We start from the raw sequence: 23,723 nt of genomic DNA on the forward strand, positions 1-23,723 counted from the left end.
CTCGATCCCACGAACTGTGAGATCATGACTGAGCCACCCAGCTGCCCCCTGAATAGACAGTTTTTGCATAGAAGACATACAAGTAGCCAGCAGGTAGATGACAAGGTGCTCCACATCTTTAATCATAAGGGAAATGTAAATCAGAACCAGAAGGAGATAGCAGGTCTTACATATTAAGATGGCTATTATCAAAAAGACGAAAGATAACAAGTGCTGGTGAAGTTATGGAGAAAGGGAAACCCTTGTCCATTGATGCTGGGAATGCAAATTAGTGCAGCCATTATAGAAAACAGTATGGAGGTTCCTCCAAACATTAAAAATAGAACTATCATATGATCTAGCAATCCATCTTCTGGGTATATATCCAAAGAAAATGAAATCACTATCTCAAAGAATTATCTGCATGTTCATTGTAGCATCGTTTATAATGGCTAAGACATGGAAATAGCCTAAGCGTCTGCTGATGGATGAGTGGATAAAGAATGTGTTATGTGTGTGTGTATATGTATATATAAAAGAATATTATTCAGCCACAACAAAGAAGGAAATCCTGCCATTTGTAACACATTAACCTGCAAGACATTATTATGTTAAGTGAAATTAAGTCAGAGAAGGACAAATACTGTACGGTCTCACGTATGTTGAGAAATTCAAAAAAACCAAACTCCTAGAAACAGAGAACAGATTGCTAGTTGCTGGGGTGGGGTGGGAGGTGGGGCAAATGAATGAGGTGGTCAAAGGGTACATGCTTCCAGTTATAAGATGAATAAGTTCTGGGATCTGATGTGCAGCATGGTGACTATAGTTAACAGTGCTGTATTATGGTCTTGAAAGCTGCTAAGAGCAGATCTTAAAAGTTAACCACCATGATAGGAAAATGGTAACTATGTGAGGTGATGGATGTTAATTAACCTTATTGTGGTAATTATTTTACAATATATACGAATATCAGATCATCATGTTTTACACCTTAAATTTATGCAGTTTTATGTCAGTTGTATCTTAGCAAAGCTAGAAAAAACCAAAGGCTGTCTATTGTTGACAGCAAGAAAAATAAAATAAAAATGAAAACAATTATTTCATTAACCATCACTCATAGTTCTTTGGCTATCTCTGGAATTCAATTTTAACTTTTTGTTTTTTCCCCACCGTAGATCCTGCTATTAATTTCAAAGATCTGTTGTCCATGGTATATATATCTCACAGGACACATATAAATGTCAGGGTGGTTATCTGCAGAAAGGTTAGTGAACTTTTAAAATATACTTTAAAGGGGTGCCTGGGTGGCTCAGTTGGTTAAGCGTCTGACTTCATCTCAGGTTATGATCTCGTGGTTCATGAGTTTAAGCCCCATGTCGGGCTCTGTGCTGACAGCTTGGAGCCTGGAGCCTGCTTCAGTTTCTTTCTCCCTCTCTCTCTGCCTCTCCCCCACTCGCACTCTCTCTCTCTCTCAAAAGTAAACGTTAAAAAAATTAAAATACACTTTAGAAGTAACAATATTGTCATACTGTGAATAGCTTTTATATTGAGTATTTTATACCAGGTATAAGTTTTAATATCTGTTATTTTATAAATGGCACGATTTTTAAATAGTTTACTTTTTTGAGGTGAATTAACTTCATGTAACCACAAAAATGTGTTCTTCTTAGCCTCATGTAGTCACCTGGAAATATGCCCTTGCCCCAGTAAAAGATTTATTACAAGAGAATAGTTTGTCAAGAACTTTCAAAGATAAAAACCATTTCTAATTCATATACCATATTTTAGAGTTAATCTTTTGAACTTCGTGGAAAAGCAAGAGTGACTTGCTTTCAAGTTACTCCTTTAACTTTTAACTAAGTCAAGAACTAGTTATCCTGTGTGCTTCTTCCTAATTATAACCTTCTGTCTTCCCTGCTGTTAACCTCTGACCACTATTTAATTTATTTTCTTGTTTTTCTTTTTAATTTTACTCCTTAGTTATGTTACAGTATTTTTCCATTATAAGTCTGTATATGTATCTTTCTCTTTACTGGCCTCATAGAGTTTTTCATTCTATGACTATTGTATGAAGTATTACCTGGTTCCCTGTACATGGACATTTAGATTGTCTCCTACATTTATATGTTAATAAACTTCCGTTAAGAACACTTTTTTACATATACTTTTACCTGTTTTTGGTAATATATCTGTAGGACCTAATCCATGAAATGGAATTGCTGTCTCAGAAGGTACTCACATTTTGCATTTTGATGGATTTTACCATATTGTCCTTGAAGCAGGCTATATAGATTGATCCTTTCCTTTCAGTTTGAAAACAACTTTTGGTGCAGCCTAGTTTTTATCCATTACATGTATATAAAATGAACATAAAATAAGTAATTTTATGGATATTTTAAGTTTTTTTTTTTTTTTAATTTTTTTTTTTAACGTTTATTTATTTTTTTGAGACAGAGAGAGACAGAGCATGAACAGGGGAGGGTCAGAGAGAGGGAAACACAGAATCTGAAACAGGCTCCAGGCTCTGAGCTGTCAGCACAGAACCCGACGCGGGGCTCAAACTCACGGACCGCGAGATCATGACCTGAGCCGAAGTCGGCCGCTTAACCGACTGAGCCACCCAGGCGCCCCTTAAGTTTATTTTTGAGAGAGACAGTGAAGGAGGAGGGGCAGAGAGAGAGAGGGAGAGAGAGAATCCCAAGTAGGCTCCATACTTTTAGTGCAGAGCCTGATGGGGGGCTCAAACCCACAAACTGTGAGGTCGTGACCTGACCTGAAATCAAGAGTTGGACACTTAACCAACTGAGCCACTCAGGCGCCCCTTATGGAAATTTTAAAATTATGAAATCACGAAAATTTCTTTGCTGTGGGGAAAAAATGGTATTTTCTATCACTAGAATAGTGGTAGCTCACCTATCACAACGAAGGAAAGGAAAACATCACATCATTGTGACTCATTGTGACTAATTGCTTTCTATATCAGCATCAGCATGCATTAGAGCCATTGATATTAAAGTCCCTATCAATATTATTCATCTCCTATGAAACTTGTCAGAGATAAAAGAGATTTTCTAAATACTGGGAGCAAAATTTCTTTTCATCTACATATAAGTTTATTGTCTTTGTGATAAAAATGTCTTAAGGGTCTTAACTGAATACCTGACAGTGTTTGAGAACCTGTTTTAATCCAAAAATGGGAAATGAGTTGGATAGTAGAGATTATACTCATTGACATTTCTGTGTGTATTCTTTAATTTCAGTTTCTTTTTCCAGCTAAATAGCAGTATCCATTTTATTGGAGTTAGTGTTTTCAAATTAAAATATAGTTTCTTTGGTGCCTGGGTGGCTCAGTTGGTTGAGTGTCTGACTCTTGATTTCGGCTCATGTCATGATCCCAGAGTTGTGGAATCAAGCCCCATTTTGGACTCCATGCTAAGTGTGGACCCTGCTTAAGATTCTCTCTCTCTCTTTTTCTCTCTCTCTTTCTCCTTCCCTCCCTCCCTCCCTCTCTCCCTCCCTCTCTCCCTCCCTCTCTCCCTCCCTCTCTCCCTCCCTCTCTCTCTTTTCCTCCCTCTTCCTTTCCCCCCTGCTTGCGTTCTCTCTCTTTCAAATAAATAAAGAAATAAAATACAGTTTTTATTTTGTTTGTTATTCAAGATAGAATTAATGGAAAAAAAAAAGTGTTTTTGCAAAAGTAGCCATTTACTATGCCCATAAAAATGAGATGGGGAAACATTCTTGGGATATCTAGGTTCTATTAAAGTATTTGTGTGTCATATTTACTCTGCTAACCTTAGGGCCAGAACAGGGCCTGGTACATAGTAGATATTCAGTATTTGCTAAAGAAATGCAGTAGGCTCATGGAAGGTATTTAGTTGAGAGGATATAACTATTACATTTTATATGTATCTTCATTCTATGTATATTTTCTCTCTTACCAAATTAAATTAATAACATGAGTGTTGACATGTGGAGGATCATTTTATTTTTTTTCTTTATCTTTCAGCAAATATTTAAGTACTCTGTACAATGAGTAATATGCAGATTAGCTAAAAACACAGTGTGTGCCCTCCAGATAATTTGTAATCCAGTTAAGAACATAATCTTTTGAAAGTGTATCTTCCCACAGTTTCTCATTAAATTACTTTGTCATTAAAATAACTGGGAAGAAACTGGTTTTGATGTGAAGTACTGTGTACTTTTTGACGAGTTTTGTATTCTTAATCTCTTCACAGATTTTACAGATTTTGCAGTCCCAGCCAGATGCAGCACATCAAATATCTCAACAAGTGGGTTGGCAAGACACTTTGGTTAGGCTCTTTTTAAAAACAAATTTTGAAAATGGAAATACTCTTCATAAGCACAGTAGAGCTCTTCCAATGAAAGACAATGATAAAAATGTGGTAGGTGAAGAAGATCTTAAGAGGAACTTCGATGAAAAGACTGATGAGGAAAAAATCAACTCTTTTGGCTCAGCTAATGTGTCTTCCGATCAGTGGAGTTTAGAGGATAGACACTCTCTAGACTCAAACACACCATTATTTCAAGAAGATAGTTCTGTGGGAGAATTAACTTTCAAATCAGAGAATCAAGAAGAATTCTGGAATAATAATCCTTCACATTTGAGTTTAGATTTCAGTGGAATAGACTCATGTGAACTGAGCGACAGTGGAAGTCACATGCCAGACAGCTTGCCTAGTACACCATCCCCAATAGAATCTACTAAATCATTTTCTGTGCCATCTGACAAAGAGAGCAGCATCACAAATGATACGGGGTTTAGTGATGACTTGTCGTTACTTGAAAGCCAAGAGGTAAAATTCCTTATTTGTCCAAAAGCTGTTTTCATTTTCATGCATCTATGATATATTTCTAGTCCTTAGAATTGTGTGATTGTTAACAATTTCGTATTATACTCATGTTCTAAGTCTCAAGATCTAAGATTTTGGAAGCCTAGAAGTCACTAAATTGTGTCTTGAGAGCAAAACCGGTGTTGTATTCATCCTTGTATTGCTAGGGCCTACCTAGCAAAGTTCCTGGTTCATAAGACACATTAAAAATATGTTAAATAATTACAGTCACTATATAGGATGGTTCTTTTAATGTGCTTTTAATACTTCCTCCTTCCAATAATTTAATATTACTTTATCTTTTTTTACAGAGATGTGAGGAGGAGCTTCTTCAATTACTGACAAATATTTTGAACTATGTAATGTGTAAGGGACTAGAAAAGTCAGACAATAATACTTGGATTGAACGAGGACAAGTGTTTTCAGCACTAACTAAACCAGGAATATCCAGTGAACTACTTCGACCATCAGATGAAATAAAATTAATGTAAGCACTCATTTGGTGATTTACCCTCTCCTTTTGGAGTGGTCTGGAGTCCAAGATAATATTATTTATTGAACATTTATTCAGGATTCAGTAGGTGTAGTGAGAGAAAAGGAGAAACTTTGTACTCAGCTCCTTTTCCTCTCTGTTGCCATTTTAGTGGAATCTAGAGAGAAGTCCAAAAGTAATTCCAATGTGAGGAGATTTAAAACTTTAGTTTGGGTTTAAGGGATTACATATTCCTTATTGTTTAAAATAGTTTTGATAATATCTAAGCACTCAGTACATTGTGTTCTACAGTCTCCAAATTTGAGGATTTCCATGCTAAAGGAAGCAAATAGTGTTTTCATAGATATTACTTCTCTAAAGCATTTAGAGTTCTCTGCAGGGCTAGACCCTCTGCAAGACATAATAAGCCGTTTCTTGCCTTCCCAATTTAGAGCTTTAAAGTAACTTTTAGTTATCTTATAGAAACTGGAATTTGAAATATTTTAATAGCTTTTTTATAGTCAAGTAGAACAGATAACTTTTACTTTGCCTTTGTATTATACTTATTGAGGGTAGATACTTCAGAGATTAAAAAGTTGCTTCATTGTTATTAGATACTATCTACAATGTCCTTGGATCCCTGCCTGTGATAGTGTATCTTTAGGAATACAGTCATATTAACAAATAATTGACTTTTTTCATGTTTTACTATTTTTCTAAGCTGAAAATGGTTTTAAGAGGATTTGTTTTGCACTTAGTTTGCTACAGAAGATGTTAGAATGGGCAGTCATGGAAAACAGAGAATCAAACACAAATCCAGTAACTGCTGAAAATGCCTTGCGGCTCATCCTGATCATACAGGACTTTCTGCAGTCAGAGGGGCTTGTTAATTCAAACATGTGGACTGAAAAGGTACAGAGATAAATAACACTTTGAAATTACTTTCTGTAGTCAAGCACTTTATTCAAGGAAAAAAACTTTTGTACCCCCTTTTTGGAGCATTAAAATTTAATTGGATTTAACAAACATGGATAAACAGTTAACCAATTTCATTAGCTATTACTAAGATAATTCTCTTGGCTTTTTCCATTTGTACATTAAACTAGTTTTGAAAACACTTATAATGTGTATTACTGTTGGGGAGAACTCATCAGTTGATTTTAAGATGGAATGTTTTTATTTCTCAATTTTTCTCTTGTGATAGCTTTTAGAGGATCTGATGCTGCTCTTCGATGGTCTGTCAGTTTGGTATTCTGAAAGTTCAGTATTGGCACAACTTTCTCAAGTTCAAATCCAGTTACTTCTAGGATTCATTGGAATGGGTAATGTGCAGGTTTGTCAATTCATTTGCATTATTTTTTGTACTTTGTATGCAGCATAGGAATTATTTGTGTAATAACTAAATGATAATATTTAATATATTAATATTTAATAATTTAATATTAAATGGTAATAATTTTCAGCATTTTAATTTTTTTATTAGTTCCAACAGCATATATGTTTCAGTTTTGTTAATCAGAAAGAAGCTTCAGAGGCAGCTGATTGATGGTTTCTTCCTGATTCAATATAATTTCAACGTTGCCTTTTAAAGGATTTATACATAGCTTATATTAGGAGGTATTATATCATCTGTAGTGTAGCTAGGAAGTACACAACCTGCTTAGACTATTTATACTTGTCACTCATACATATGAACTTTAGGGCTTATATTTTGAGGAAAATTGAGTTTTTTTTTTCTTTCAAATCTTTTTCTGTTACTTTACTAATCCACAGTTTTACACTATATCTCATTTTTTAATTAATCAAATGCTTACTGTGAATACCTACCAAGTTTGAGCATTGTGCTAGGTTTTCAAAACACAGATAAATAAAGTATGGACTCAAGGAATATTTATTATTTCTATCTTTAATTAAAAATTTTAAAGGTTGGGGAATGTGCCTGGGTGGCTCAGTTGGTTAGGCATCCATCTCTTGGTTTTGGCTCAGGTCATGATCCTCTGTTAAGCTCTGCCCTCATGATTTTCTCTCCCCTTCTCTTTCTGCCCCTCCCCCATTCATTCTCTCTCTCTCTCTCTCTCTCTCTCCGTCTCTCTGTCTCTCTGTCTCTCTCTCTCAAAATAAATAAACTTAAGAAAAAACTCTTTTAAAAAATGTTACAGGTTGGAAAATTTGCACATGAATTTTAGTCTGTCAACTTTCGGTTTATATTGGAGAACTTGAGTTGAGTTAATCATGACATGTATCTCATAACTACTTACCTGGCCCTTTTAATTTCCTTTTGATTTTGGAATTTCAAGTACTTGGGGCAAAGGGGTAGGGTTGGGGATGGTTTCTAATATATATAAACTTACTGTAATGTTGATAACATGGAGAGGTTAAAATTCCATAAGGTTGCCATATTTTTAAAAGGCCATATTTTCAATAGATATTTTTTCCTAATTGTAAAAGTAAAACATGATCATTATGGAAAATACACAAAAACATAAAGAGAAGAAAATAAATCCATCATCCCATAGCCCAAGAAGAAATAACTGTCAATATTTTTCTATGCATATATCTTTTTCAGATGATTGAAAACATCATATATTTTGATAATTTTATTTTCTTTTTTTCTTACAATTATATTGAATTCCTTTCCCCATATTACTAACTTTTTAAACATTGGGTTTTTTGGAGGGCTCCTGAGTGGTGGCTCAGTCAGTTGAGTGTTTGACTCTTGATTTCAGCTCAGGTAATGATCCCAGGGTCATGAGATCAAGCCCTGCATCAGGCTCTGCACTGAGTGTGGAGCCTGCTTGAGATTCATTCTCTCTCTCTCTCTCTCTCTCTCTCTCTCTCTCTCTCGTTCCTCCCTCCTCTCCCTCTCTCCTCCTCTCTCCCCTCCCCCAGTTGTGCGCTATTTTTATAAATAAAAATAAAATTAAAATCGCAAAAGAAATTTTTTAAAATAGTGGGTTTTTTTTCTTAATCATAAAAGTAACATATTCATTGTAGAAACATGGAAAACACAGAAAAGCTAAATAAATAAGATTTGCTTGCTGATACATGGATTGTGGAACCTTGAATTATGTATCCATTCAAATGTAATTTGAAAATATATGTATTTAAAAAAACAATCACACTCTTTGTCTAGTATTTCTAGTCTAAAAGTATATCCTAAAATAATAATGTAAAATACCAAACAGCCTTGATGGATGTTCATGGTGGTATTCTCGGGTTTTTTCTACCGAGAGATAGAATGAAAATAGTTTTTGGGGCCTTTTCATTAATATTAGCCTGATGGCTGTTAAAGCAATTGCAGCCAGCATGCCAGGTGGATATGAGAACTCTTGGTTTTGGGGTTGTTTTTTTCCCCCCACTTATAATTACTCTCAGTGTTTCTCTTTAATGAAATTTCCATAAATACCTATTTGTTTAATTTGTTCACCATTAAATATTTCAATGCCTGTCCCATAGTAGGCCTCTATAAATACTTGTTAAATAAAGAGTACAGAACCTATGGATTGTTTACCAGTAGTTAGTAACCTAAAACATTTTTTACTGGCTAGTTGTTTAATTTTATTCTCTCAGGAATAAAAACACATTTCTCTGAGGTTATTGTACATGTTAAAGGCTGGGAAAGCAACTTCTTCCCTTATAGGGGTTATAATAAAGGTTCTTTGCCATTCTGACTACAAACTTGTTTTGTGTGGCTCATACTTACTAGTTAATTGCCTGTGTGTATGTATTAGAAGATGTCACATAAATGTCAACGTTTCCTAGCTTGTCTCTAAAGTAAGACTAGGTGGTTGCTGATTTATTTAGATGCAGCATATGATCTCCATTTTGCTGGTTTCCTCTTCCCCCAGTTGTCTTACCTGAGCCAGTGATGAGAACATGAAATTACCTTGTGGGGCATCACCCATAGTAATTATATTAGAAAGGAGGAAATAGGGCATCAGTATTTTTTGTAGTTTCTCAAGTGACCCTCATGCAGTGCTCTTTATAATGGGGGTAGGGAGGATCATATGTATCTGTATGTGACATGTGTACGTATCCAAAATTAAGGCAGTGGTCAAGTAAATTATCTTGTATTCATTGAAATATCTTTATACTTCTAAATAAACATATGAACATTATTTAATACCATGATATTAAGTTAAAAGCAAAGCACTAGATGTTTAACTTTTTGTATAAACGGTATTTTACTTAAAAAGTTTTTTTAATGTTTATTCATTTTTTGAGAGACAGAGACAGAGCATGAGGAGGGGAGGGGCAGAGAGAGAGGGAGACACAGAATCCAAAGCAGGCGCCAGGGTCTGAGCTGTCAGCACAGAGCCCGATGTGGGGCACAAACCCGTGAACCGTGAGATCATGACCTGAGCCAAGTCAGACGCTTAACTGACTGAGCCACCCAGATACCCCAATATAAACAGTGTTTTAAAAAACACGTAGTAGGGGCGCCTGGGTGGCTCAGTCAGTTAAGCATCTGACTTTGGCTCAGGTCATGATCTCGCAGTTCATGGGTTCGTGCCCCGTGTCAGGCTCTGTGCTGACATCTCAGAGTCTGGCGCCTGCTTCAGATTCTCTGTCTCCCTCTCTCTCTGCCCCTCTCCTGCTTGCGCTCTGTCTCTCTCTGTCTCAAAAATAAACATTAAGAACAATTTTTTTTTTAAACACATAGCAAAAAAGCCCAGAATTATTAGTTCTGGTATTTCCTGGATGATGAAATTTTATGGCCTTTTTTCTTTTTTTTAATGTTTGTTTATTTTTGAGAGATAGTGCACGCTGGGGAGGGGCAGAGAGAGAGAGGGACAGAGGGTCTGAAGCGAACTCTGCACTGACAGCAGCGAGCCCGATGTGGGGCTTGAACTCATGAACCCAAAGATCATGACCCGAACCAAAGTCAGACACTCAGCTGACAGAGCCATCCAGGTGCCCCTATGGCCTTTTTTCTTATATTTGTTGGTCTCTATTAGAATTAAGCTGCTTTAGTCAGATTCAAAAACTAAAGTTAAAGATTTGGAAAGTCTGAGGAGAATGGAAAAGCTTCAGCAGTAGAACCTTAAGTTAAAAGTAGAAAAGTTAGGGTTGACTGGATGGCTCAGTTGAGTAAGCATCTGACTGCTGTTCAGGTCAAGATCTCAAGGTTGGTGGATTTGAGCCCTGCATCGGGCTCTGCGCTGACAGCTTGGAGCTTGAAGCCTGCTTCAGATTCTGTGTCTCCTCTCTGTCTCAAAAATAAATAGATAAACATTAAAAAAAAATTTAGTATAATTCCTCTGTCCTTGCACACTATTAGGAAGAGTGGAATAGACGTTTGGGTGATTAATTATCCACTATACCTTTTCTGTATATTCTGCTTTTATAATTGATTAAAAAAAACAAACAGGGACACCTGGGTGGCTCAGTCGATTAGGTGTCCAACTTCAGCTCAGGTCATGATCTCACAGTTCGTGGGTTCGAGCCCCGCGTCCGGCTCTGTGCTGGCAGCTCAGAGCCTGGAGCCTGTTTCAGATTCTGTGTCTCCCTCTCTCTCTGCCCCTCCCCTGTTCATGCTCTGTCTCTGTCTCAAAAATAAACAAACATTAAAAAAAATTATTAAACAAACAAAACTTGAAGAGCCAAAGATCTTTTGCTAAATGTCTGCTTTATTCTGTTCTTTCTCACCTGTACTATTTTCCTCAGGTTTGTGCAATGGCATCAGCTAAGCTAAACACCCTTCTTCAGACCAAAGTGATTGAAAATCAGGATGAAGCATGTTACATTTTAGGGAAGCTGGAACATGTTCTAAGTCAGTCAATCAAGGAACAGACTGAAATCTACTCATTTCTGATTCCCCTTGTCCGTACCCTGGTTTCCAAAATTTATGAGCTTCTCTTCATGAACTTGCACCTGCCTTCTTTACCTTTTACCAATGGTAGTTCTTCATTTTTTGAAGATTTTCAAGAATATTGCAGTTCAAATGAATGGCAAGTTTACATTGAAAAATATGTAAGTTTTATCTATTTTGAGTGAATTTTCTATTGTCATTTTTATTAGAAGTATGTATTAAATTTTGTGTATATATGTATATTTTTGTAAGATTGTGCCTTACATGAAGCAATATGAAACCCTTACATTTTATGGTGGTCATGAGAACATGGCACTTTATTGGAAGGATTGTTATGAAGCCTTAATGGTGAATATGCATAAACGAGACCGGGAAGGAGGAGAAAGCAAGCTTAAGTTCCAGGTAAAAATTATTAAATGTTTTTAGTGTCTAGTTTTTTATATTGATTTCAAGCATTTGATATTAAAATGAGAGTAATAAGTCAACTTTGAAAACAAATGCAGTTTCCTATTTGAAAATTATTTCAGAATTGAAAGAAAAAGACTAATCAGTAACAAAAAAGTTAATATCAAAATGTTCTATGCATAGTGGATACGTAAAAAGTCTATTAGGCTGATAGTTCATATCTCTAAGGAGGCTGAGTATATATCAGTGCTTAAAGAAAATTGATGGTACTAAATACTTGCTTTAGAAAAGAAGGCCTCAAATTAATAATTTATGTATCTACCTTAAACTAGAAAGAAAACTAGTTTCTAAATAAGAAACAAACAAAAATAAGAGCAGAAATCAATGAAACTGAAAGCAGGAAAATAATAGAGAAAATTAATAAAACCAAAATCTACTTCTTTAAAATGTTGATAAAATTGGTCAACTTCTAGCCAGATTAACAAAACAAAAAAAAGAAAGTGAAAAAGTACCATTACCAGAAATGACAGGGGAATATCACCACTCATTCACAGACATCAACACGATAATAAGGTACTACCACAAACCAATCTGTGCACATAAATAAGATGACTTAAATGTCTCAATTTCTTGACAAATACAGATTTCCAAAATTCAATAGTAAGTTGATAACCTAGTCTTTTACCTATTAAAGAAACTAAACTTACAGTTTAAATATGTTCCAAAAGGGAAGACTCCAGGCCCAAGTGGTTTCACTGGTGAATTCTGTTGAACATTTAATGGAGAAATAACACCAATTCCTCACAGTCTCTTTAGAAAACAGAAAAATGGAATCACTTCCAACTCATTATGTGAGGACAGTGTTATCCCCTTATTGAAACCATACAAAAATAGTGTAAGAATACACCTGAAGCTCATATAACACTGTATATTAATTATACTGGAATTAAAAAATCACAAAAATGGTACAGGAAAACTACAGATCAATATCTCTTAGGAACATTGATGGAAACCAGATCCAGCAATATATAAAAAAGTAATACATCACACCAGGTAGAGTTTATCCTAAGAATGCAAGATTGCTTTAGCATTTGATAGCCAATATGAGGGTAATGGACTAAATTCATATTTATTAAAAAGAAACTATATATGATATCAGATGTAGAAAAAGTATTTGACAAAACTCATCTGTTTTATGATCAAAGCTCTCAGAAAACTGGAAATAGAATCTCAACAAAAATCTTACAGCTAGCTTCATATTTGTTTTTAAAGTTTATTTATTTTGAGAGCATGCACATGTATGTGCATGTGAGGAGGGAGAGAGAAAATCCAAAGCAGGCTCCACGCTCTCATTGCAGAGCCTGTTTTACGGCTCTGGCTCAGGAACCATGAGATCATGACCCGAGCTGAAATCAAGAGTCTGATGCTTAACCAACTACATGGCTCAGGCACCCTGCTAGCTTTATATTTAAATATTTAAAGGTGGAAAACTGAGTGCTTTCCTTGTAAGCAGAGAACCGGCTGAGAATGTCCACTCTCACCACCCTTCTAGTCACTGTTGTACTATATATGCTAGCAAATGCATTAAGAATAGGGAAAGAAATAAAAGTAATTTACATTGGACAGGTAGAAATAAGACTGTTTGCAGATAATATTATTATGTAGATGATCCTAATGAATTTACCAAAAATCTCCTACAATTAATGAGTTTAGCAATACTGCAGGACATACAATATACAAAATTTAGTCATATTTCTATATACCAACAATGAGCAATTGTAAACTGAAATTTTGAAAAAGCACTACTTACAATATCTCTAAAAAGAATAAGATATTTAGATATCAATCTAATAAAATATGTACAGGCAAAACACTGATGAAACAAAGATGATCAAGTAAAAATACATTTATTCCTTAATAGGTATAAAAAGAAACATTTGTAATCCACCACTATTAACATTTTGGTATATCTCTTTCCTGTTTTTTTTAATGTATATAAAAATGGCACACTTTTCATTTACTGCTCCTTTTCTTATTGTGAGCATCTTTCCATGCCATTATATGACTGTGTAGTTTTCCATTATATTATGTATTAGAGCATAATTAAATTTATGTCCCAATTTTGGACCTAATTTATCAATGTTCATTTTAAGTAGCATTGATCATCCTTATAGTCATATTTTTATGCTTATTCAGGATGGCTTTACTAGGATAAGTGGAATTACTGGATGCAGCACTGCTTAAAATACTGTTCTATTGCTCTCATAGAAGTTCTTTTAGTTTCTATTCCAACCAGCACTTTCTTTGTAACTTCATCCTTAGCTTTTCTGGGTAAAACTAACTTTAGAATATTCTTATTGCTTGAACTTCACCAATTGTGAAATTGATGTTTAAATTATAATGGAGTTGTCATGACTTCTTCAATTTTCTTAGCATTGACCTGTTTTAAATATTTAATAATACCAAATCATTGATTTCACAAAGGTCTAGTAATTATAGTAACAATTATAGGAATAAGAGCTACAGTTTATTGAGAGCTTGCTACTTTTCTGGCACTGTATTAAGTACTTTAAATCTTAATCTTTTTTGATGACAAATATTGTCAGCCTCATCTTAGAGATGAAGATACTGGACCTCAGAGAATTAAGTGCCTAAGATTTGTACCAGGCCTAACTCTAAACTCTTAACTGCACTGTGCTGTATTGCCTCTCTAAAAGATGTCTTTTAAACCCACATCTAAATCCATGTCTTTAACTGTTCTTTTTAACATAATTCAGTATTGATTTTGTGAAACAAATACTGTTATTTTAGTTCCTGATAGATGAATATCTGTTTGAGTCAGTCTTAACTACTTTTCTTTTTGAAAACTATAAAACTTAATTTCAGGACTGAGTTATATCTTGATAGAACCTATTATCAGAGTGAATTTTATCCTGAAAACTGGAATAAGTTTGTGAATTCCATTTGCTGACTAGGATATTATTCAGAGAGCAGCAATTCAAATGATGAAGTTTTTCATTGTGAGAGATTTTCCCCTATGGATTTCTTTTGTCTTTGGCCTTGCCTTTTAGATCCCCAGTAGTAGCTATGGATGTGGTTACTCTTCCTTCTACTTTATTTAAGAATGAGTTTCATTCCAGCGCCTTAAAAACCAAAAGACTCCAAAGGAAGATCATTTTACTTGACAGTATAAGGTTAATAAATCTGAGTTTTAAAATTCTGTATTGAGGTACATCATTTTTGAAGCTCTTCACATATTTATTGTTGTTTAGATTTTTAAAGTTTTACAAAATACAGATTATAGAGTAGTATGCTTCATGAAAGAAAATTATTCTAATGAAATAAGAAAATACTGTTGGTTGTCCGCTTCTTTCTTTTCCATGATTGTATTGGAATAAATTTTTTAAATTATGGCATTAAAATTTAAATATACCTGTAAATACAAGATTCAAGGCTATTATTTATTGCTATCTCAGGAGTTTTTTGTGGAGCCATTTAATCGAAAAGCACGCCAAGAGAACTTGAGGTATAATAATATGCTTAAACAACTTAGCAGTCAACAGTTAGTCACTCTGAGACGCTGGAAGGCAATACAGCTCTATCTTACATCTGAAAGGGGACCTTGGGCTGAAAGGTAGGAGGATATCATTTATTAAATATTCTTTCTTCATTAGAACTTCTGTCTAGAACTTTTTGAGCCAGTGACCTCTCCAATTCAATTTTTAAAACATTCAACTTACAAAAAATTGCTTTTAATTAATTTGGTTGTCTTTTTGTGAATTACAGGTCTGGGATGTTCAGAGCTTCATATATGTGTTTTCACCATGGAGTTATTTCCCTTCTTTTTACACTGTGATATAGAGTTTAAGTCTTGAATCAGTTTATTTCTTTCTTCTTGATACTGCCTCTTTGAGCTGGAGTTAGTGATGTTATATGTTTGAATATTTTACAGTTTATTTACTTGATCCTAAGTCACTTCTATTTTGCTGATTCAGCAAAGTATGACTTAGGATCAAGTAAATAAACTGTTAAAATATTGTTGGCTGTCAGCTTCTTTCTTTTCCTACATGATTGTATTGGAACAAATTTTTTAAATTATGGCATTAAAATGTAAATATACCTGTAATATAATATACTATAAATTTAAATATTAAAATTTAAATATATATATATATATATATATACATACACACAGACACACACACACACCTTTCTTATTGTGGCAAAATACACATAATATAAACTTTACCATCTTAATCATTTAAAAATACACAATTTAGTGACATTAAGTACATTCATAATGTGCAATCATTACCACTGTCCAGCTTCAGAACATTTTCATTACTGCTGAAAGAAACCTGGGACCCATTAAGCAGTCACTCTCTATTGTTCCTTTACCCAGTCCCTGGCAACCACCAGCCTGTATTCTGTCTCTATGGATTTACCTATTCTTGATATTTTATATAGATAGAATCTTACAAATGTGGCCTTTTGTGTCCAACTTATTTCACTTGTGTAATGTTTTCACTTGCGTAATTGTATCATGTATCAGCACTTCTTCAATAGCCAAACCACATTTTGTCTATTCATTCATCAGATGGTAGACATTGGGATTTCTTCTTGTGGCTTTTGTAAACAGTACTGCTTTGAACATTTGTGAACACTGTTTGTTTCCAAACATCTGTTTTCAATTCTTTTAAGTGTATACCTATAAGGAAAATTACTAGGTCATGTGATAATCCAATGTCTTACTTACTAATTGCCAAACTGTTTTCCACAGCATCTGCATCATATAACATACCCATCAGCAATGTTTGCGGGTTCTAGTTTCTCCACAACCTTACCAGTATTTGTAAAATTTTTCAAATTTTTTTATTATGTGATGTGAAGGGCAAATGGATGTGAAGGGCTATGTTATGGTTTTGATTTGTATTTCTTTTTTTTAATTAAAAAAATTTTTTTAATGTTTATTTTTGAGAGAGAGACAGAGACAGAGACAGAGACAGAGCATGAGTGGGAGAGGGACAGAAAGAGAGGGAGACACAGAATCCGAAGCAGGCTCCAGGCTCTGAGCTGTCAGCCCAGAGCACAACGCTGGCTCGAGCTCACAAACCGTGAGATCATGACCTTAGTAAGTCAAAGTCGGACACTTAACCAACTAAGCCACCCAGGCACCCCGTTGATATGTACTTCTTAATGACCAGTGACATTGAGTATCTTTTCATTTGTTGGCTATTTGTATATCTTTTTTGGAGAAATGTCTAAGTTCTTTGCCCATTTTTAAATTGGATTGTTTGATGTTTTTTGGTTGAGTTGTAAGAGTTCTTTTTCTCAGCAATAGACCCTTATCAGATCTATGATTTGTAAATATGTAGATTGTCTTTTTCACTTTCTTGGTACTAGCATTTGTTACACAAAAAGTTTTTAATTTCAAAGTCCAGTTTGTCTTTTTTCTTTTGTTGATTGTGTTTTTGATATAATATCTAAGAAACCATACCCAAGTCCAAGGTCATGAAAATTTACTCCTATCTTTTCTTTTTTTTTTTTTTTAATTTTTAACGTTTATTTATTTTTGAAAGACAGAGTACAAGCCGGGGAGGGGCAGAGAGAGAGGGAGACACAGAATCCAAAGCAAGCTCCAGGCTTTGAGCTGTCAGCACAGAGCCTGATGCGGAACTCGAACCCACAAACTGTGAGATCATGACCTGAGCCGAAGTCAGATGCTTAACCGACTGAGCCACCCAGGCGCCCCTACTCCTATCTTTTCTTCAAAGAGTTTTAGCTCTTACATTTAGATTTGATCTATTTGCAATTATACTCTCTTTATTTGTACTAAAATTATTATTTTATTTTGAACAGTGCATTTGGAATAAACTCATTGTATACCTAGTTAAGAACTATCGTTGAACAGTTAAAAAGTAAAATCTATCAAGCTGTAAGGTGAAGATTTATGTTCAGTTCTTATTTCTGCTGCCTATAAACAACATAGCATTTCGGGCAAATAATTTAGCATGTCTTAGGTTCTTCATGTATAAACTGAAACTGCATATTCTCATTAGTTTTCTTTCAGGGTTGTTTGGGTCAAATGAGATAATGAATATGAATGTTTTTAATATGAATACTTTCTTTGTTTCAATCAATCAATCTTTGTAACTTTCTTACTTTCTTACTTTGTTTCAATCAGTCTTTGTAACTTCAAACTAAGTAATTTTACTTGTTTACTTATGAATATTCATAGGAAACAAAATCCAGTTCACTGGAAACTAGCTAATGTAGAAAATTATTCCCGCATGAGACTTAAATTGGTGCCAAATTATAACTTCAAAACTCATGAAGACGCTAGTGCTTTGAGAGATAATCTAGGTGAGTTCCAATGGCTGTTTAATTATTTCTTGAAGATAATGAGGGTATTGGTGGGTTGTTTATTGTTTTTATTGTTTCAGAATTGCTTACTCATGAAGGAAGGGGGACATTTTATAATTATTTCTTTTTCAGAATGTTGAAGTTTTATATACAAAGCTTTGTTGTACACAATATAGTTGATTTTTAAATGGTTGTGTATGTTAAATGCTGTTCTTTGGCCTAAATCTAAGATGATTCCTATTTTAATTAATTGTAATTTTTCAAAGAAAAGCATAATTTGCAATCATAAAATTATACTGTAGTTTATGTGCAGTGCATTGTCTCTTGTATCCATTATGGTACATTGAAACAGTACCTTAGTCTTTTGCTTTAGTTCTTTTCCCTTAGTCTTTTGCTTACCAAGACTAGGGCTAATATTAGATATATTTAGAATTCTTAGCAACCGTTTAAGTTTTTGTTTTATAACCTATTCTTCTTGGACCCTTAGGATCTTAGGCCAGTATCTTTTTCTAGAAAAAAAAAACCTCCCTTTCTGGCCACCTTTCTGACTTGGTATCTCCTTTTTTGAAGACAGGTCTGTGAAATACCCAATATAGTTGATTGTTGAGTCATTGGCAATCATGTGTATACTAAATTGTGATTGTTTTATCGTAGCCACCTGTTTTTAGTGGCTAAGTTTTAGATGGAATTCAAGTACCAGTTTTTAAATCTTTTTAAAGCTGCCTTAATATATTGGCCAATACATTTGATGCCGTAAATTAATCAAGAGTGCTATCTATGATACCTACCATTTATGGTCTTATATTCTAAAATAAATCAGACACAGTAACCAATTTTCCTTAAGGCAAAATAATGGTCCTACCCCCGAAAGAAACTCTGACTTTAAGAATATCTTATATAGGAATAGTCACTTACATATAGCTTATCCTCCCTGTACATATCTTGAAACCTATTATACTTTCTCTACTCATTGAAATTCGACTGTGCTTATTACTCAGCAAATATCTATTGGTGAATGACTTGACTCTAGTAATACTTAAAGAATGGTGTCCCCTGTTTTTTCTTTGTTTTTGCCAAGAAATCCCACTTCAGGAAATTCCCTGTTCCTCTTCCTTTCCTCACCCGTTTATACTTGTACATAGGTAGAAGTTTATGTCCCTTCTGCTTGGTTTTAGTTAAGTATAGGAAAACTAGTGCTCTTTCTTTTTTTCTTTTTTCTTTTTTTAAATTATTTAGTTAAGTAATCTCTACACCCCATGTGGGGCTCAAAACTCACAACTCTGAAATCAAGAGTCACACGCTTTCCATGGGCGCCTGGGTGGCTCAGTCAGTTAGTTGGGCATCCAACTTCGGCTCGGGTCATGATCTCACAGTTTGTGGGTTCGAGCCCCGTGTCGGGCTCTGTGCTGACAGCTCAGAGCCTGCAGCCTGCCTCAGATTCTGTCTCCCTCTCTCTCTGCTCTTCTCCCAGTCATGCTGTCTCTCTCATTCTCTCAAAAATAAAATAAAACATTTAAAAAAAAAAAAAAGTCACATGCTTTCTGGACTGAAGCCAGTCAGGTGCCCCTTCTTTCTTTTTTTCATCTCTCAGTTTTTCTCCTTACCCAATGTTCAAAAATAATCCAAGTATAATAGTGATAGTGAGATAGTACAGAAGAAAAAATTTTCATACATTTCAAAGTGAAACTGGAAATAGTATAAAACCAGTGGCATCAATCTCTAAAGCTCTTTAAAGTTCCCTGAAGTATCCTTCAGAATTAATTGTATAATGTTTTACCTACTCCTTTTTATGTCTGTAAGTATTTTCATTAGCTGCCAGAAATCATGGTATTCTAAAAAATATTTTGTTTTGTTTTGTTTCATTTACCCCAGTTCTGCTTTGTAACATCGCACTGCAAATTTACAGGATAGTTTTGACACTGTGGGCTAACCTAGAAACTTATCCATTATCTGTAACATTTTTTTGATGGAAAATTATTTGTGAATTCCAAACAAGTGATTTGTGAAGTATCTTTTGGAACACAACCACTTGTAAATTGTGGAATTTAAACAGTCAGAAATAAAGTGTATTCTTAAATATATTATTAAAAATACTTGGTTTTAGAGTTTTGTTATGTCTGCTTTTATTTTTTTTTTATTTGGTTTTATAAAAAATTTTTGTCCATACTTTTTCATTAGCAATACTCTTTTCTTGGGGCACCTGGGTGGCTCAGTTGGTTGAGTGTCCGACTTCAGCTCAGGTCATGATCTTGTGGTTCATGAGTTCGAGCCCCACATCGGGCTCTGGGCTGACAGCTCAGAGCCTGAGCCTGCTTTGGATTCTATGTCTTCCACTCTCTCTGCTCCTCCCCAGCTCATATTCTGTCTTTGTCTAAAAATAAATAAACATAAAAAATTTTTATATAAAAAAAGAAGTGGAACGTGCAATTCTATTTTTTTTTTTTTTAATTTACATCCAAGTTAGCATATGGTGCAACAATGATTTCAGAAGTAGATTTGAACATGGAATTCTTGATCTTGGGGTTGTAATATCGAGCCCCACATTGGGTGTAGAGATTGCTTAAAATCTTTTTTAAAAAAGTACTCTTTTCTGAGTATTTGCAACACCTTGTTTTTATTTCTTACAGTTTCTCTTGTCTTTGAACCATTTGGTAGTTATCCTCCTCTATAACTATATTTTTCTAACAATGCTGCTTAACCTCCTAGTTCTCTTACTAATATTTAGTCTTGTTCACCTTTTGAATGATTATATTCCCAGATCCATGCCTAGCCATCTTGCCTTTTGCCTATTCTTTCTATGAAGTGGTGATCTCATGACTTCACCACTGTTTGTATATGAAATGGTGCTTTCCCACATGTGTTTCTATTCTAACCTGCCTTTTGAAGATTTCCAGCTGCCTGTCTGTCTATTGGATACCTCCTCCACAGGGGGGCTTCCATGTAAAAATTCTGAAACTGAATTCATTATGTTTTCTCATTTGTCTACTCCTCGCCCTAGACTCTGCTTCTCTCACATTTTGTGTTGTAGTTTCATTTTCTTCATTTATTAGTTACTCAGATTAAAATAATATTAGCCATGAATCTGTCCTCATCCCTCTTAATCCCCTACATAATAATAGCTCTTTAGGTACAGTGTCCTCTTAATTCTCCCTTACATAGCTTTTGAATGGTTTTCCTTATTTTCATTCCCTTTCCTGTTGTCATGACTTAGTTTGGTGTGCTATCTTTTCCCAAAGTTACAGTAGTTTCCCAGCTGGCCTCTTTGCCGGAAGTGTTTCCCATTGTCAGTTTATTCTCCAGTCTTTCATCACATTTTGAACTTACACTCTTTTTTTTTTTAATGTTTATTTTATTTCTGAGACAGAGAGAGACAGAGCATGAGTGGGGGAGGGGCAGAGAGAGAGGGAGACAGAGAATCTGAAACAGGCTCCAGGCTCTGAGTTGTCAGCACAGAGCCCAATGCGGGGCTCGAACTCACAAACCGTGAGATCATGACCTGAGCCAAAGTCGGTCACCCAACTGACTGAACCACCCAGGCGCCCCTGAACTTACACTCTTAATGGAATAGTGTCATTCAGCTATGTAAAGTCTGTTTTCTCTTTGTATCACATTGTATAGATTCCTGATTTTCAGTTTCATTGCATTCTCATGTGCTTTAATTACATGCCGGACAATAAATACTGCCACCTGCAATAAATTAGAACATATGAAGAAACATATTCAGTAACTAGGAAAAGTGTGAGCCAGTACTTCCTATCTATAGACAAAGGTGTGATCAAAGCAGATTTACACAGAAAAATGCAGCTGTACATTAGGTTGATTCATTTTTTATGTCTGAGCAATGATACCATATGAAAAATTAAGGGAGGATTTGTCGTCTTTATAATGTTTTGTTAGTTGGTATGAATTATTTTTGTTTCCCACAACTGAAATGTCTTTATTCATAGTTACATACATAACTTTTTCCCAGTCCTACCTATAAACTATGCAGTTATTTTTATTACTACTCTTATACCACTCATATAATTGAGAAGTAAATGTACAATTATAATAGCTGCCATTTATTTTATACTTAATGTAATGTGAAGTATCTCCATTTCACAGTTAAAAAAACCAAGATTCAGAGGAGTTGTCTATTTAATAAATGGCAGAACCGAATTTGAATTTAAGTTCACCACCTCACAGCCTTTGTTCTTCCCGTTATATTAGCCCTGTCTTCTTACAAAATGTATATTTTATAAAATCCATTCATTTATTGTGTATATATGTATCTAGAATTACTTTTTAAATTCCATGTGCTCCAGAAAAGAACACTTCAGCTCTTGTATTATGTATTCTCTTCCAATTAAAGATAATTTGTCATATTCTTACTTAACATTTCTTTAGTACAAATACACAAAAATAGTTTTATTAATACAGTGAGAATAATTCTTTCTTTGACTTACTGGCATATGTTAGAATTAAATGAATTAAAGAGATGAGTTGACCCATTTTGAAACATAAATAGTACCATCATTAAAAATAAAGGACAGAGGCACCTGGGTGGCTGGCTCAGTTGGTTGGGAGTCCACCTTCACCTCAGATCATGCTGTCACGGTCCGTGAGTTCGAGCCCCTCATGGGGCTCTGTGCTGACAGCTCAGAGCCTAGAGCCTGCTTCAGATTCTGTGTCTTCCTCTGTCTCTGCCCCTTTCCCTCTTACACCCTGTCTGTCTCACCCTCAAAAATAAACATAAATAATAAAAAAATTATAGACATGTTTTAAAAACATTTATTCCTTTTTTTATACATGTAGTAGTTTTTAAAAATCACAAACAACCCAGATTACTCTAAATCATGTATTAAAAACTTTTCTGTAGTAAATATCTTTTCTATCTTAGAAAACTTTACCTCCCAAGGTTTTTTTCCAGTTTTATAAATATAATTAACATACAATACTATGTAAGATCTAGAACATAATGACTTGAGATATGTGCATATTGCAAAATAACTACCGTAATGTTTAGTTATCACCCATCATGTCGTGTAGTTAACAAAAATTTTTTCCTTATGATGAGAATTTTAGGATCTGCTCTTGTAGCAAGTATACCATATAGCATTGCTGACTATAGTCATCATTGCACATTATGTTCTCAATACTTATTTATAACTGGAAGTTTAGACCTTTTGAGTACCTTCACCCAATTCCCTTACTCTCTTCCTTTACTTAATATATATATGTATTATTATGTAATTAATAGCCAGAAGTTACAGGACTATAATAGGATTATTTTTTACTTTGTGTTTAATAGATATTTTGTATTTATTTTCAACAGGTATCCAACACTCACAGCCTTCTAGTGATTCATTGCTTTTGGAAGTAGTGAAACAAGTAAAAGTTAGCAATATGGAAGAGGATAAATTAGACCTTCCTGAAGAAGACATAACAGCCAGAGTAAATATGTATGTATAAGTATTTGAAAGGAGTGAACATTATTTTGTTCTGGGGGAGCGTGGGTGGCTCAGTCAGTTGAGCATCTGGCTCTTGATTTTGGTTCAGGTCATGATCTCAAGGTTCATGGGATTGAGCCCTGCACTGGGCTGTGCGCTGACAGTGTGGAGCCTGCTTAGGATTCTGTGTGTGTGTGTGTGTGTGTGTGTGTGTGTGTGTGTGTCTCAATATAAACATTATATTGTTGTATTTTAATAAACATTAAAAAATTTTGTTCTGAAAAACAGGATTATAAAATCATGGAAGGTATTTGCTTAAAATACTAAGTACAGTGACCCTTGAACAATAAAGGTTTAAACTGCATGGATCCACTTATATATGATTTTTGTCAATAAAAACAATATAGTACTGT

At 34.6% G+C, this 23,723-nt stretch overlaps 1 protein-coding gene across 3 annotated transcripts in view; it reads left to right on the forward strand.

Annotated features, from left to right (window-relative positions):
* NBEAL1 (neurobeachin like 1) overlaps positions 1–23,723 on the forward strand; it is a 177,491-nt gene that overhangs the window by 89,281 nt on the left and 64,487 nt on the right. For all 3 annotated transcript variants that reach the window (XM_042995091.1, XM_015540971.2, XM_042995092.1), the window contains 10 exons: positions 1,155–1,243; positions 4,215–4,793; positions 5,141–5,316; positions 6,060–6,213; positions 6,506–6,634; positions 10,969–11,274; positions 11,366–11,515; positions 14,995–15,152; positions 17,757–17,881; positions 23,196–23,322. In XM_042995091.1, the coding sequence (XP_042851025.1) occupies positions 1,155–1,243; positions 4,215–4,793; positions 5,141–5,316; positions 6,060–6,213; positions 6,506–6,634; positions 10,969–11,274; positions 11,366–11,515; positions 14,995–15,152; positions 17,757–17,881; positions 23,196–23,322 (1,993 nt within the window). The remainder of the gene's footprint in view (positions 1–1,154; positions 1,244–4,214; positions 4,794–5,140; positions 5,317–6,059; positions 6,214–6,505; positions 6,635–10,968; positions 11,275–11,365; positions 11,516–14,994; positions 15,153–17,756; positions 17,882–23,195; positions 23,323–23,723) is intronic.

This window comes from Panthera tigris, chromosome C1 (assembly GCF_018350195.1).
Source record: "Panthera tigris isolate Pti1 chromosome C1, P.tigris_Pti1_mat1.1, whole genome shotgun sequence".
Lineage (NCBI taxonomy): Eukaryota > Metazoa > Chordata > Mammalia > Carnivora > Felidae > Panthera > Panthera tigris.